Source organism: Micromesistius poutassou (assembly GCF_964030765.1).
Source record: "Micromesistius poutassou genome assembly, contig: SCAFFOLD_5191, whole genome shotgun sequence".
In the NCBI taxonomy this organism is placed as follows: Eukaryota; Metazoa; Chordata; class Actinopteri; order Gadiformes; family Gadidae; genus Micromesistius; species Micromesistius poutassou.
In genome coordinates this window covers 1-17,344 of record NW_028179231.1, presented here as the reverse complement: position 1 = coordinate 17,344, position 17,344 = coordinate 1, and the positions used below count along the sequence as shown (strand labels likewise).

Genomic DNA, 17,344 nt, shown 5'->3' with positions numbered 1-17,344 from the left:
GGATTCGTATCGTGCGCCAAGATGTTCATAAAACGCAAAAAGACAAAAGACGACCACAATCCAACGTGCAGGAGAATGTTGAACTTTTAAACGCAGGGAAACGCTTGAAAAGGTAAACTCCTCACCGAGTTGCAAGAACGACGAGAAGTAATAAAAGGACGCCCGCCAACTCGTCGCTCATCTTCCCTCCAGCAGATCAGAGTATTCCGTCCTGAGCGTTAGAACGCGTCACACCGCGGCGCGCGGCGGACCCTCGGCTCTCCTCCGCCGTGACGACCAATAATCCGTCTTCTCAACTTCTTCGTCGTCGTCATCGCCAGCCCTCCCGCACCCCCCCCCCCCCCCCCCAACATGCACGCACACACACACGCACGCACGCACGCACGCACACACACGCACTACTTCTCCTGCGTGTCTTTCATCCCAGGTCCACGCAGGTTGGTTCCTTCGTGCTCGTGGACCTTTTAAAGGGTTCGGCGGAAGACCGGCGTTAGGAAAAAGGAATCCAGAAAGAGAATAAAGCTTTCTCCTTCTCCCTCGATGTGGTGGTGGCGCCACTTGAGCGACATGTGGAGCCGTGTAGTCCGCCTGGGAGAGAGAGAGAGAGAGAGAGAGAGAGAGAGAGAGAGAGAGAGAGAGAGAGAGAGAGAGAGAGAGAGAGAGAGAGAGAGCTCTTAATGAAGTCTACATCCACTCTGGGCGGTGGACGTTGTTGGACCTTTTCAAACCACACCTGATTAAAGATATGTTCATTAATGAGCGGCCCGTGGGTGTACTTTATACGTTGATCATGCCATGAAATTGAACAAAAAAAACAAAACCAATGTAATAATTGGAATGACGTAAAAAAGAGCCTACGGTACATTAAGTAAATCTGTGTATTGTTTTTTGTTAACAGGGACCATGTATAGAACAGGTTCTATACCAGGGTTAGCTGAACAGCTCACCTGGTAGGATATAGTTTGTGCAATAAACCACAGACCGAGATAGAATTCCCTTCAAACATTGTTTGAAGGACTAGTGCACCCCCTGGCGGTATAAGGAGGCATTACACTCGCTCACCCACCCACAAATATCGATCTTTACAAGGGTAGGTAGACTCTCTCTCTCTCTCTCTCTCTCTCTCTCTCTCTCTCTCTCTCTCTCTCTCTCTCTCTCTCTCTCTCTCTCTCTCTCTCTCTCTCTCTCTCTCCCAATTCCATTCAATTCAAAAAAGCTTTATTGACATGAGAAATATCCATTCAATTCAAAAAAGCTTTATTGACATGAGAAATATACATTTGCATTGCCAAAGCGGGTGAACAATAAAATAAAAAGGGTTAGAAAATAAAATGAAAAGTTAAAAAGGTCAGGTATATAATATCTAATATAATAAGTATAAAACGTTAAATACAAAATATATATACATGTCAAATATTTAAGCAATATCACACGAGAGGGAGTGCTGTTGTACTGTATATCAGCACGGCTGTGATTCGGTCGTAGGCACGAGGCCGCAGGCCGAGTGCCGCAGATAATCACACCGTGCTGATATACAGTACAACAGCACGACCTCGAGTGTGATATTGCTTTTATACAACAGTGCTACGAGCACATTTTATTAGTTAACAGTAATAAGAAACAAGAGATTATGATTTGTTTGTTTAGTAATCATTTATTCGGCTCCGCCAACAAAAATAGTTCCGCAACTGAAGGGAGACTAGGCTGTTGCCAGGCAACACATATACAGTACATAAACATTCCTAGACACAAGCTCGCTACTCTGTGTCCTCCGAGTCTGATGATGACCATTCATAGTTCAAATCAAATTTTATTTTTGGAAATATGTCCATCTTTACCGTGCAAAGTTTGCCACAATCTAAGATAGGCTATTTAACAGCTGATGTAACGTTAGCTAATAACGGTTATTAGAACGCCCGTACAGCGGAGTGATTATGTCTGTGAAAAGTCCCAGTGCTGTTATACTGTATATCAGCACTATGGAATGTCTCGTTGTCCAATCAAATTGCTCGGTTGGGACCGGTCGGAACTAACTGTTGTATAATATGCTATAAAAGTACTGTAATGACCTCATCTGTGACTTAGGAATGTCCAATCACAAGTACTTGTTCAACATTTATTGTTTCCAACCTGGTCACTGTATGGCCGTAACCAACGCAACGTAAAGCAGGTGAGGTGAAAGTGGGAGGTCCACTCACCTGATTGAAGCGCGGGCCCGTCGAGAGTCGAACCAGTAAAATCCCAAAGGGGCGTGTTTGAATCTCGTGCACGGGCACGTTGACTACGGGCACGCGCTATAAACGGGAGCTAGCGCTGGTCTCAGCGCGTTGTCTCGTCAGGAGAGACGCGCCACCGGTAAGCTGCTGTTTGTGTCCATTGAGCCGCGGTTTAAGTTGGTCTGTCTGGTCACGCTCTGTATCCCTGGAAATGTTTGGAGTTGGGGCGTCTTCGCTGTCACACGAGAATACGTCCTGTTTGCGGTGCAGGCTGGGTAATGTAGTTCATCGCTTCACACAGGTAATGGTTTGCTGTGCTCAGCGTTGCTGCTTAAAACTACACTCACTGTTTTGCACGGCAGTGCAATGTTTAATGTATATTTAGTGTTTAATGTGCAATGTTGCTTGTGCGGGGAATTGTTGCATATTCAGTTTAAACACTAATTATTTTATACTATACTATATTATATATTATACTATTATTATAACACTAAATACTGACTATTGTAATTTATGTTTGTATATTATTCAGAATTGATAGTATATTATGTAAGTGGCTATCAATATTGTTGTTTACACCGTAGCCTTTCTATTCTACAGGTTTATAACCTGTTATTTGTGGACTAAAACAACTGCATAAGGAAAATCAAACAAAGCAAATAAAAAACCACAAAGAGTTAAAACAACGTGTCTCCTTCTCGCGCCCCGTTCGGTGGGGAGAATCTTAAAGAACACACACACACACACACACACACACACACACACACACACACACACACACACACACACACACACACACACACACACACACACACACACACACACACACACACACGGGGCGTGTGTCCGTGGGGGCGGGGCCAGGAGAGGACGTGATGTTCGCGAAACGAAACTTAAGGTTGACAGAAACCCGACGAGGAGGAAGCAGTTCTCTCCCTCAGGAGAACAACACAACACGTTTTGGGACACACACAGTCTGACCGACAGCAACCGCAACCAGGTGAGTAAAACAACACAACCTCCGCGCCTCTCTCCCCGCGGTGTGACCCCGTACGGACCGGCCCTACAGCGGGTTATGATGTGAACTAGGGGAGCGCTAGGATCGGACAGGCAGCCTGTCAGGCAAACTCCTCACCCTAGCCCTAAACCCTCACCCTCACCCTAAACCTAACCCTCACTGTAACCCTAACCCTCACCCTAGCCCTAAACCCTCACCCTCACCCTAAACCTAACCCTCACCCTAACCCTCACCCTCACCCTAAACCTAACCGTAACCCTATCCGCGAAACGGACCCGTGTCGGGGTCCACCTGCACGCCGCGTTGGAGCCGCTACGGAGGCAGATCGCGGACCCTCTCGCCCGCAGCTGCAGCCCGTCGACGGACGCGCAGCGGGTATGAAAGGCGTTGGCCTTGCGTGGGACGCTCCCGAAGTGCATTGTGGGTCCGTCCGTCAAGTTTAACTTTTCAGGCAGCGACGGATCCGTCACCCAATCAGATCGCGTTATGCAAATATACGCACGTGCACTGTCTTCTTTCAGCTAAGCTTTCTGTAACCTTTTTGTAACCAGAATGCGCTTTCTCTAGACATCACACGGTCATATGAATCATGTAGTCATATTAATCATGTAGCCATATTAATCATGTAGCCATAGTAGACATGTAGTCATATTGATCATGTAGTCATATTAATCATGTAGTCATATTAATCATGCAGTCATATTAGACATGTAGTCATATTAAACATGTAGTCATATGAATCATGTAGTCATATTGGACATGTAGTCATAGTAGACATGTAGTCATATGAATCATGTAGTCATATTGGACATGTAGTCATAGTAGACATGTAGTCATATGAATCATGTAGTCATATTAGACATGTAGTCATATTAATCATGTGGTCATAGTACATGTGGTCATATTAGACATGTAGTCATATTAATCATGTAGTCATATTAATCATGCAGTCATATTAATCATGCAGTCATATTAATCATGTAGTCATATTAGACATGTAGTCATATTAATCATGTAGTCATATTAATCATGTAGTCATATTAATCATGTAGTCATATTAGACATGTAGTCATATGAATCATGTAGTCATATTAATCATGCAGTCATATTAATCATGCAGTCATATTAGACATGTAGTCATATTGATCATGTAGTCATATTAGACATGTAGTCATATTAATCATGTAGTCATATTAGACATGTAGTCATATTAATCATGTAGTCATATTAATCATGTAGTCATATTACACAGTTCTGTTCTTTTTGAGTGAAGTGGGGCACTAAAGGTCCCATGCTACTTTACGGATGCCGTTATATCGGTGTTAGTGGCCCCTAATACAGTATTTGAAGACTCATTCCCGAAATTCATCCTTGGTGCAGAGTTCCAGCCGCTACGGGCCAGTCCCACAATGAGCTCCACAAACGTTCCTGTAGCTTTAAGGCTAATGAGGAGGAGAGAGGCGGTCTTTGATGAAAAGGTTACAATCCCTTCAAATTACCCTAAAAATGATTTGGCCAGAGGATGATGTAGACATGGTAATCTATCCAGTTTCTAAAGCCGATAGGCGCACATTAATCACACATTTAACAGGCATGACACTGGAATGTCTGCAATGTCCCATCCTGAATAGTATGGGCTTAAATTTGTCTCATTAATATCTGTAAACGCACAGATGGTGATCTACAAATATTTTTGATTTGCACACGTGTTTTGCTATCCACAAATACAAATTTATAATTTGTAACTTGTATTTTGGTTTTTACATACTTATATATAAAAGTATAAAAAAGTACAAATATATTGTGTTTTTGTAAATACACAATTTTCCATTTGTAAAAACAAAAAGCCATTTGCAAAACTGAAAATTCTGCTCGTGAAGTATGACTCAGCATTTGTGGATCATTACTCACGCACGCGCATCTCTTTCCTCACTTACGCATTTTTGAGACATTCTTGTCGAAGATCCGCACAGATCCACAAGCAAATAGCTCGTGATTCACAAATGGCCCGCCCTCCTCAACCAGTAGGTGGCAGTGTTGTTCTATGCATTGATACTGCATTGGTACTTACATGACCAACAGGCTGACAGGCTGTTGGTCATGTTTGATGAAAAAGTACATGAAGTGCTTTGGGGTCAATTCTTAATTTAAACATTAATATTTTTAATGATGCACCAGGTTAGGCAAGGCAACTTTATTTATATAGCACTTTTCATACACAAGGCAGACTCAAAGTGCTTCACATATTAACATTGTCATACAATAAAAAGAAAATAATAGATAGTAAAATAAAAAAAAAAGAGTAAAATAAATAGAAATAAAGGCTAAAGTTAAAAAAGCATTTTAGAAAGTGCAATGTATTTAAGATCAGATCAACAGTCTCTCTGGTATACCCACGTGGTATACCCACTTTCTCTGGGACTCCAACCCGGATTCTAGGACTCTAACCCAGACAGAACTCTGGTCTCAAACCCTTCAAAGTCCATTCAGGTTAGAGGGTTCCCTGTACAATTTACAGCATTAGTTCTGTGAGAATTTATAAAACGGGTGGCTTGAATCAAGCGATCTGATTGGTTCCCAACTGTTGTATATTGAGCGTATACACGCAGCTATGACGCCCGTTCAGTTTACAAAGTTCAGTATCACTCCGTGCCTAACTTGAACTGTTGTTTATTTATATATAAAAGCGATAGCATAGTTCACTGAAGCCTAAAAATATGTTGATTGCTGGAGAGGGAACGGTGCACACGGTGAGTGAACTCGATAGTAGGCTAAATTGCCGGCGAACCGAGCTACCGTCTCTAGCCTTCTCGCTGAAGGACGCTACAGTGTGTTGCATAGCAACCGCCGTACACTTTGCAGGCAGCCAGGAGGGACTACTTTTTTGTATTGGTTAAAAAAATGCTTTTCCGACTTTCTCACTTTTTCAAAATTGAGGGTGTCTATGACTTTCATTTCGCCATACTTATGTAACTGTTTTATAAAAGCAATAGATCACTTCAGTCAGTGAAATGTGCTCATTAGATCAAATCTGCAATTAATCGATTCCGGACGTCATGACTATTTTAATAACTTCCAATGTTGTGGTTTTGTGTCATTTGGATACGTTGTATTTGAACCTCTAGATAGTTTTCAGGGACAGAAAAAGTGCTTCCATGTTAAAAGTGAAAGTGTAGCGTTGTGACACTCGGCTGTTTCAACTGGGCAGAAGTCTGAGACTTCTCACCCTATGCAAACGTTGTTTTTGGACACATACTTATCCCATATTTTAGACAATAATTGATATAAATGTACTTTGAGAATGTATAATTCCTTTAATTTAAATCCAAAGTAACATGACATGGAGGCACTTCACTCATTTATAAACGAAATAATCAGACAAACATTTTAAGGTGAGTCCAAAATATTGACCCCTCATCCTCAGTGAAGCTGTCCTGTCTGCAGGACTTCATGTTGTACCTCCTATTGGATGAAGATTTCTGCTTGAAACAACAAAATATATAACGTATAAAGCACTTGCATTTGAACGAGTTCAAACTGTTATTTTACTATTGTTATCCATGTTTTCTAGGAATGGCCTCTGCTACTTCCTGGTCTGAAGAGGACTTCTCCTGTCCCATCTGTCTGGATGTGTTCAACAGCCCAGTTTTCACACCATGTGGACACAACTTCTGCAGAACCTGTATTACAACGTTCTGGGATGACCAAGTCCAGTACAAATGTCCTGTTTGCACCGAGCTGTTCCACACAAGACCTGATTTACAGGTCAATACCTTCATATCAGGGATGGTTGATCGGTTTAGAAGTTCTGCACCAGTCAAAGAGCAGCCTTGTGTTGAACCAGCAGAAGTTCCCTGTGACGTCTGTACTGGGACCCAGCTGAAGGCCGTGAAGTCCTGCCTGACGTGTTTTACCTCTTACTGCCAAACCCACCTGGAGCCTCATCAGAGAGTCGCAGGCCTGAAGAAACATCAGCTGGTCGAGCCTATGGACCGTCTGGAGGACAGGGTGTGTAAGAAACACGACCGACTCCTGGAGCTCTTCTGCCAGACTGAACAGGTGTGTGTGTGTGTGTTGTGCACAGTGACGGACCACAAGTCCCATCCTGTTGTACCTCTAAAGGAGGAATATGAAGTGAAGACGGCCCAGCTGGGGAAGATAGAGGCTGAAGTTCAGCAGATGATCCAGGAGAGACAACGAAAGATTAAGGACATCAGAGACACAGTGGGACGTAGCAAAGCAGACGCAGACAAAGAGATAGCCGATGGTGTGCAGGTCTTCACTGCTCTGAAGCGCTCTGTTGAAAAGTGCCAGGATGATCACAACCAAACGGTTAAAGAGAAACTGAAATCCACAGAGACAGAAGCTGAAGGCCTCATCAAAGAGCTGGAGCAGGAGATAGAAGATCTGACCAATAGAAGATCAGAGGTGACGCAGCTCTCATACACTGAAGACCACCTCCACCTCCTCCAGACCTTCAGATCCCTGAAGGATCCTCCACCCACCAGGGACTGGACGACGGTGGAGGTCCATCCTCCGTCATACGTAGGGACCTTGAGGAGAGCCCTGGATCAGCTGGAGGAGACACTGAACATGGAGATGGGGAAGGTGCCTGTCCCTAAACCAGATGTAAAGAAGTGTAAGTGTTTGTTTAGTTTGATTCGTCTTAGGGTTGTCCAATGATCCAGAATGTCTCCGGTATGATACTGTGCCACACCGCCCATACCGCTGTTCGGTCATATTCTTTTTGAAGAGCAATTGAACCCAAAATTGATGCCATTTTATCACTGTTACTAAAACAAGACCAATCATCTCGAGAACATGAATGAAATCCTATGTTTTTTGTCTCCCCAAAACACAATGTGATCATTCCACTCTGCTCCGAACACAGGTGGTGTTCTTGAACACCATGTTCTTGAATGTCTTCCCAATCAGGGTCTTCATATTGAACCTCTTCTTGGCTTTCCTCTGCTTGTAGCCTCACCAGTCTCTCCCCCTACTAACCTCGTGAGGAGATCCCAGGATCAGCTGGAGGAGACACTGAACATGGAGCTGGAGAAGGTGGCTGACCTGAGATCAGCTCTAAACAAGTGTAAGTATCTGATTAGTTTGATTTAGGGCTGTCAAATGTACATTCAATATTCTTAAAATATAAAGATTTATTTTACAGAACAAAATGAAACATGTCAAATGTTTTTCCCTGAAGACAATGTTGTGAGTGCTGCAGTGTAAAGTGAGGTTGAAAACATGATAAAGCTACATAGCTTAAAGGGACACTGTGTAGGAATTACTCCCATCTCGTGGTAAAATGATATAGTGCATTCAAACGAACAGTGCTCTCTTTTTAAAATGGACGTTGCAACCTGGTTGCAACTACGGTAGGCGGTATGTGCCAAGAAGCTATGACAACCTGTCATCCCATTCTTTCGGGTGATGATGAGGTACGCTATTTCAAACAAACTTCAAACTGCATTGAACCATTAGTGTGAGCATGTATGAGTAATTACTCCTTGAGCAAGATAGTGAATTATGTTGCCATGTTTATGATGTTTTTTATTGGTAACATTACTATGTCGTAGTCTAACCTATAGCATCAGTTAACAACTTGACACACAACAAACACACATTTTTTTACTGGTGCTTATATAACGCATGAACTATGTAATAATAATTAGTAGTAATTAATAAGTAGTGATACATTCCTTATTTGTTTATTTTTACGATGTGCGTGCATTGTCAGATCATCATCATTACGTGATTGAAGCGTAGGGAGAGGACAGAGAGGCAGTGGATCGGTGGGAGGTAGTAGGCAAGAAATACAACCCTTATTCAATCAAACAGAGCCTATGCTGCTATCCACCAACGAGGCTGTTTAAGCTTTTAACTATACGTGTTCTACTGTTAATAATAATAATAATAATAATTCATGAAATTGATATAGCGCTTTTCAGTGACCCAAAGACGCTTACATTGTGGAAGACATAAAAAACATGAAAGGTGTCAGGGGGACAAGGGCAGGGGCAGGGATGAAGGTGGTCATGGGTAGGGGAGGTCGTAGGCTTGGGAAAAGAGAGAGGTTTTTAGAGTGGATTTGAATGTGGGAAGTGAGGGAGAGTCGCGGACAGGTTGGGGAAGAGAGTTCCATAGTTGGGGGGCTGCCCTGGAGAAGGCTCTGTCACCGAATGTGTTCAGTTTGGAGGGTGGTACGGTTAGAGTGAGAGTGGAGGAGGATCGGAGGGCTCGGGAGGGGTGATGCGGAATGAGGAGGTCAGACAGGTAGGGCGGGGCCAGGTGGTGGAGAGCTTTGAAAGTCAGCAGGAGTATTTTGAAACTGATACGTTGTTTGACGGGGAGCCAGTGGAGAGTGTGGAGAACGGTAGTGATGTGCTCACGGGACCGGGTGTGAGTGAGGAGGCGAGCAGCAGAGTTTTGGACCATTTGGAGTCTATGGAGGGAATGAGAGGTGACGCCAGTGAGGAGGGAGTTGCAGTAGTCAAGACGGGAGGAGATGAAGGCGTGGATAAGGGATTCAGCAGCAGGGGGGGGAGAGGCAGTGTCTGATTTTGGCGATGCGGCGGAGGTGAAAGAAGGAGGTCTTGACAACGGAGCTGACATGGGGATCGAAGGAGAGGGTGGGGTCCAGGGTAACACCAAGATTGCGTGCCAGGGGGGAGGGAGTGATGGTCGAGGCGTCGATGGTGAGTGAGATGGGTCCAGTTTTATTGAGAGTGGATTTGGTGCCTCTGTTTTGTCGCTGTTAAGTTTGAGAAAGTTGTGGGTCAGCCATGTTTTTATTGTAGAGATGCAGGTTTCGATGTGGGTGAGGGGAGGGTTTTGGGTGGTTTTGGTACTGATGTACATCTGAGTGTCATCTGCGTAACAGTGGAAGTCGAGATTGAGTTTGCGGATGATGTGACCAAGGGGGAAGAGGTAGCAGATGAAAAGAAGGGGGCCGAGGACTGAGCCCTGAGGGACCCCCTGCGGTACAGGAGAGAGGGTGGACGTGTGGCCAGAGAGGGAGACGAACTGTTGCCTGTCGGTGAGGTAGGAGGTGAGCCAGTCGAGTGCAGTGCCCTCAACACCCTGTTGGCGCAGCCTTTTGAGGAGGATGGAATGGTGTACAGTATCAAAGGCTGCGCTGAGGTCTAGGAAAAGCAGGATGTTAAGGGCACCGCAGTCTGCAGAGGTGAGGAGATCATTGATGACTTTGACAAGGGCAGTTTCAGTGCTGTGAAGCGGGCGGAAGCCAGACTGGAGGGGTTCATAGAGGTTGTTTGACTGGAGGGGTTCATAGAGGTTGTTTGACTGGAGGGGTTCATAGAGGTTGTTTGACTGGAGGGGTTCATAGAGGTTGTTTGACTGGAGGGGTTCGTAGAGGTTGTTTGACTGGAGGGGTTCATAGAGGTTGTTTGACTGGAGGGGTTCATAGAGGTTGTTTGACTGGAGGGGTTCATAGAGGTTGTTTGACCGGAGGTGGGTGTGGAGTTGGGCGGCGACAATGCGTTCCAGAGTTTTGGAGAGGAACGGCAGGTTGGAGATGGGGCGGTAGTTGGAGAGGTTGGCTGGATCAAGGGTGGGCTTTTTGAGGATGGGGGTGATGGAGGCAAGTTTGTAGACAGAGGGAACATGACCAAGGGATAGGGACTGATTGAAGAGGGTGGTGAGGTGGGGGGTGAGGAGAGGGAGGCAAGCCTTGGTTAGAGTCGTTGGGAGAGGGTCGAGAGAGCAGGTGGTTGTCTTGGACGCAGTGATGATGTCCAAAATGTGGGAGGAGTCAACAGGGGAGAAGGCAGTGAAAGAAGGGAAGGGGGGGTGGTCAGGGAGGGGGGGGGGACAGGAATGGTGGGGGTGGAGGAGTTACTAACGGCGGCAGTCAGGGAGCTGTTGATTTGGGAGATTTTATGGTTAAAGGCGAGGAGGAAAGAGTTACAGAGGTCAGGTGAGGAGGGTGGATTAATGTCCGGCAGCTGGAGCAGTTTGTTGACGGTGGAGAACAGGATGCGGGGGTTCCGGTTGGTGCTGTTGATGAGGGTGGAGAAGTGGGCGGATTTAGCAGCATGGAGAGCGTCACGGTAGGAGGAGATGTGATGTTTGTAGGCTTCGGCGTGAACGGTGAGGCGGGTTCGCTTGCATAACCGCTCGAGTTGGCGGCCAGTCTGTTTCATGGTGCGGAGTTCCGGGGTGTACCAGGGGGCGGAGTTAGTGAATGAGACAGAGGAAGTCTTCCAGGGGGAAAGGGAGTCAAGGGAGTCAGAAAGGATGGAGTTGAGCATGATGGCATAGTCGTCAGGGGAAGAGGGGGCAGAGTCAGGGGGGAAGGCAGAGGATATGAGCTGGGAGGGTGAGAGTGGGTTGACTGGTTTGATGTTGCGGTAGGAAATGGAGCGCTTTTTGGGATTATGGGGTGAGGGTAGAGGAGCGGAGAAGAGGATGCAGAGATGATCAGAGAGTGGGAAGGGGAGAGGATGGGGGTTAGATACGGGTAGGGAGGCGGAGCAGACTATGTGGAGGATATGGCCTTTGGTATGGGTGGGGAAGTCAATGTGTTTGGTGAGGTGGAAACAGGCGAGAAGGGAGAGGAAGTCAGATGTCAGTGGGGCGGTCGGCTTGTCCGTGTGGATGTTGAAGTCACCGGTAACTAGGAGGCGGGAAGAGAGAGAGGACGCAATGGTGAGGAGTTCAGACAGTTCAGAGAGAAAAGATGGGTGTGGCTTCAGAGGACCGTAGATTAGAACAGTGGTGATGGAGTTGGGGAGGGAGAAGGCAAGGTGTTCAAAGGATGAGATAGATGGGAGGTTGAGGTTCAGTTCAGTGATGGACAGGGATTGTTTATGAAGAACGCCAACGCCTCCCCCTCGGCCAGAGAGGCGGGGTTTGGCAATGTAACTGTAATGGGAAGGAGTGGCTTGATTGAGAGCGTAGAAGTCCAGGGGCTGCTGCCATGTTTCACAGAGGAGGAGCAGATCCATGTTATTGTCCAGTAGCAGTTCAGATATAACGGGTGATTTGTTGGAGAGGGAGCGACAGTTCAGCAGTGCGAGGGAGATGGATGGGGGGGCAGGGGAGGGGGAACGGAGGTTAGTGAGGTTGGCAGTACGGCAGGTGGGGGTGACGGGGGGGCGAGAGTTAGTCCAGAGTGAGGGGATGGGTGAGCCATGGGGGAGGTGTTGGTTGCGAGAGGGGCCAGAACCTGGATGGATGTAGCTCTCTTTCCTCCGGAAACATTTTTCGGAGGTAGAGGCCAGAAATTAGATCTTGTTTGGCTCTCTTTCCTCCGGAATCAGCACCAAAAGCAAAAAACTTGCGTGGGAAAACGTTGCCAGGTCGATCAATGAGGTTGGGGCCGAAAGCCGAACTGTGGCTGACATTTAAAAAAGTGGTCGGACAACGTCCACTATTGTAGTCCACCAGGGGCGTTTCTAGACCAAGAGCTTTGCTGGGGCACAGGCCCCCAACTCCCAATCCATTTTTAAGAATATTCTTTTAATATGCGAGCAATCTGAAATAAACGGCTATGGACAGGGAAGGATTAAGAACTTTAGCACAAAAGGGCCCACAGTAGTCAGGGGGGTCTGGGGGTCCTCCCCCAGAAGATTTTGAATTAGTTTGATGTGATTTCCTGTATTCTGGTGCATTTTGGGCATGGCCAAGGACTCCCTGACCCCTTGGGTCCATTCTCCCTCCTATTCTGAATAGTTTTACGTCTAGCCCCCATCATGTCGTCATCTGTTTCTTGCCTGTCTCTCTCCTCCTCCTCTTCTTCCCCCTGCCTGGTCCTGGACTGCCCAGCCTGCACTCTTTCTCCTCTCTCTCCTCCTTCTCTTCGACCTTCTTCTCCTTCTCCTCCTCCTTCTTCTCCTCCTCCTGCTCCTTCTCCTCCTCCTCCAGCACTCTGTCCCTCACTTGTTGTAGCATATAGCATAAGTATACTCACTGCATGAATTTAATAGGCTTTCCTAAGCTTATTTTTAGACAAAATTGAGATATACTTCCCTCCCAGGCAAGGGTCCTATAGTCATCCTGGCAATACTACAGTTCTTTGTAGCGTAAATACTAAAGCCTTAATACTGACTTTTAGTGATATATAGGCTACCCTGATTCTGTGTATATTATTACCATTGACAGCACTGTCTATTACCAGCATAAATGTTAATGTTACCGTTAATGTGGGCAATTATCATACCTCCCCCGTCCTCCTCCTCATCTCTCCTCACTGTTCCTCTACCTCTGCCTTTGTTCTGTAAGAATCTTCTGATGTCCAACTCTGAATAGTTTTTCAGAAGGCTGATTAGTTTTACAGTATGACAGCTTCACAAACAATATACTTTATAGGACTCTCTCTACAGTATACGTATAAATGATTAATTGTCTGCACGTGTACATAGCCTACGCATTGTGTGTGTGTGTGTGTGTGTGTGTGTGTGTGTGTGTGTGTGTGTGTGTGTGTGTGTGTGTGTGTGTGTGTGTGTGTGTGTGTGTGTGTGTGTGTGTGTGTGTGTGTGTGTGTGTGTGTGTGTGTGTGTGTGTGAGATCGCAAGCTGGTACACTTAAGCACAATGACGCTAAAAGCATTGAGCATTGAGCTAATTATGTGGGCAACATTCTATAACATCGATTAACTGTTAGTCATTTTTTCTGTCAAACAAGTTGTGAATTTGTTTTAACATTAAAACAGGGGATGACTTAAGGTGTGTTCACACCGCACTTCGCCCCGCGACACGTTTCAATGTTAAGTGAACGTGGAGACGCGAATCGGGCGAATTTTTTTTTCGCCTATTCGCGCGACAAGATTTGATTGACAGCGTGAAATTTTTCCACTTGAACGGCGAGCGCGTTCACGTGGATTCGCGGCGCGAATAAAGTTAAAATATTTCAACTTCTTCGCGGCATTCGTGTTGAAACAGCCAATCAGCGTTCACTCCCTGTGGGTAACGTGGGTGAAGTAACGTAAAACAGCCAATCAGCGTTCACTCCCTGGGTGACGTCACGTAACAGCCAATCAGTTCACTCCCTGGGTGAAGTAACGTAAAACAGCCAATCACCGTTCAACCGTTCAGTGAACCGCAGCTTGGAGGAGAAAGTGATTGTTGCCGTTTGCGACTCCCGCTCTATGTCTACATATAATATATAAATATCTATATCATATAATATATACGATATATATAATATCACGGCACAAAGCGGTGTGCGCCTCCGGATTATATTATTAACCCATAAACGACGGGCTCTCCCTCTTCCACAACAGGTACAGACACACATCTCGCGGCAACATTCGCCTATTCGCGCGAATAGGCGAAATGGGACAAAGTGCGGTGTGAACACATAGTTACCCTGTGCTCAAAGTTATGTGGCGAGCTCCAGCGAGCGGTTTCCACTGTGTGTGTGTGTGTGTGTGTGTGTGTGTGTGTGTGTGTGTGTGTGTGTGTGTGTGTGTGTGTGTGTGTGTGTGTGTGTGTGTGTGTGTGTGTGTGTGTGTGTGTGTGTGTGTGTGTGTACACCGAAACACTCGGAAGAATCACGTGAACGATTTTCATTGGTTATTGCGTTAGATCTTACCCAGATACAGATGTGCTATTTCCTGATTGGCTATGATGGCTCCTTTCTTTTTTCCTTTTTTCTTTTTCCCTTTTTTTTCATTGGCTGGTAAGTGACAGCCTTGAGTGAAGACTAAAGCAGGCAGGGAGATGCGCTTTTCAATGCCGGTTCCAACGAGAGCGGCATTAGAATTTTACTGGGGCACTGGAGACTTTTACTAAGGCACGTGCCCCAGTGAATAAGGTCTGGTGACGCCCCTGTAGTCCACTATTGTAGTCCACTGTTGTAGTCCACTATTGTAGTCCACTATTGTAGTCCACTGTTGTAGTCCATTGTTGTAGTCCATTGTTGTAGTCCACTATTGTAGTCCATTGTTGTAGTCCATGAGGGAGAGAGAGAGGCCGTTTCTCAATGTGCGTTCTCGTCTGTACTTGTGTACTTTGCGTTCTCGTGAAACGTCATCAGTCGTAGCCCAAGTACTGTTCCAATTCCAAGTACGCATCAAGTCAAGTACAGTCGTAAAACCCGTGTGTGTTCTCCATGCGTTCTTAAACTGGCCGTTCCACCGAGGACGCATCGGAGGTGACTTGTGTGGACTTGGACCGTTAAATATCCCAGGATGCATTTCGCATTACCATGTTTTAAAATATTAGTATGTAAGCTATAATAATAGGCTATATATAGGAACATTTGACATATATAACAAAAATGTAGGCCTATTCATTCAAAATATTGACATACTATTTTAAAATTAAAGAGGCTGGGGTTTTGTTTAATATAATTTGTTTTTATTGTATAAGTCGCTGATAGAGGAAACCCATCACAACGGCAACGAAAATCTTGGTCGGATCCATCCGATCGTGTGTGTGTGTGTGTGTGTGTGTGTGTGTGTGTGTGTGTGTGTGTGTGTGTGTGTGTGTGTGTGTGTGTGTGTGTGTGTGTGTGTGTGTGTGTGTGTGTGTGTGTGTGTGTGTGTGTGTGTGTTCTAATCAGTCATTTGTCGCTCATTCGTTATTATTATTATATCAATAGTCTACTCTCCAACTACATAGCCAGTTAGGCACGCGCATCTGTACCCTACATATAAAAAGTTGTGTGAATAGCTTATACACACGATAAGCATATCTTTTCATTTATATTCATTCAAAATATTGACATACTATTTTAAAATGAAAGAGGCTGGGGTTTAGTTTTATATCATTAGTTTAAATTGTTCAGTAGTGTATGCCTACATGAGGCCGTAAAGCAGTTAACAGAGCTGAGGTGGTGACGTCACAGGTGCGTACTCGCGTCCTCGGAAGTCTGTACTTGGAAGTCTGGACTTGCCAAGTACGCACTTCCAAGTCCGCGAGTCCGTAGTTTGCGTACTTGGTATTGAGAAACGGCCAGAGACTAACAAAGACCACACTACCCTCCACCACGTGACTTTAACCAGACTCCTCCAGAGTGCTGTGATGTCCACTGATTGCTCAACGAGCAACAGCTGAGGCAAACGGCTAGAGTGAGACCAACTGAGAACGAATCCGGAGTGAAACTAAAACTGTGATTCTGAAAAAAGTATAAATGATATCGAAATTCTGATTAAATACTATCGAAGATACAAATGTGTAGATTTGTTTAATAGTTTGAATGATGGTAAACGGTTGAATTTTGACCAAGTTATGATGTCTTAAGTGGATGAAGAGGATGAAACATGAATCGTGTGTGTGTGTGTGTGTGTGTGTGTGTGTGTGTGTGTGTGTGTGTGTGTGTGTGTGTGTGTGTGTGTGTGTGTGTGTGTGTGTGTGTGTGTGTGTGTGTGTGTGTGTGTGTGTGTGTGTGTGTGTGTGTGTGTGTGTGTGTGTGTGTGTGTGTGTGTGTGTGTGTGTGTGTGTGTGTGTGTGTGTGTGTGTGTGTGTGTGGAGAATGGCGGAGCTATTGCGTGTGTAGAAGAAAAGTAAGAAAGTATGTAGACTATAGCTTAAATATTACAGAGGATTAATCAGCTCATCATGATGAACGTTTTGATGTATAATATGTGTATGTTGTGTAAATACTGCGGGAGTAGATTCAGTGTATACATTTTTCATTGTTTTGACTGGGACAACCACTCACACACACATGGGATTTACATTTACGTTTAACTTAAAACATCTTATAAACAATATGCACTACTATTTCTAAAGCTATAGCACACTAGTCCACTATAGTAGCTATCATCTGATATGATTTAGTCTTTCTATGTAAATTTTTGTAGAGAAGATGAACGTGAAACAGGAAGAACAGTACTAGTGATGATGATGATGATGATGATGATGATGATGAAGATGCAGAAGGGTTCAGTAGCTCATCATGTCTTGTTCTCCGTCAGATGCCTGTGAACTCACACTGGACCCAAACACAGCCCACAGACAACTCTCTCTGTCTGAGGACAACAGAAAGGTGACGCTGGTCGGAGAGGACCAGTCGTATCCGGATCACCCAGAGAGATTTGACTACTACCCCCAGGTGTTGTGTAGAGAGGCTCTGACTGGCCGCTGTTACTGGGAGGTAGAGAGGAAAGGACCTGTTGATATAGCAGTGACATACAGAGGAA

The 17,344-nt window shown here is 45.3% G+C and overlaps 1 protein-coding gene across 1 annotated transcript; it reads left to right on the top strand.

Moving 5' to 3' along the window:
* Positions 1-3,090: 3,090 nt before the first annotated feature.
* Positions 3,091-17,328, top strand: LOC311373014 (E3 ubiquitin/ISG15 ligase TRIM25-like; the record flags this gene model as incomplete). Its single annotated transcript, XM_084489878.1, has 4 exons — positions 3,091-3,216; positions 6,806-7,873; positions 8,213-8,326; positions 17,120-17,328. Coding segments are annotated over exons 2-4 (1,389 nt in total), but the record flags the coding sequence as incomplete, so codon positions are not given.
* Between the last annotated feature and the right edge of the window lie 16 nt (positions 17,329-17,344).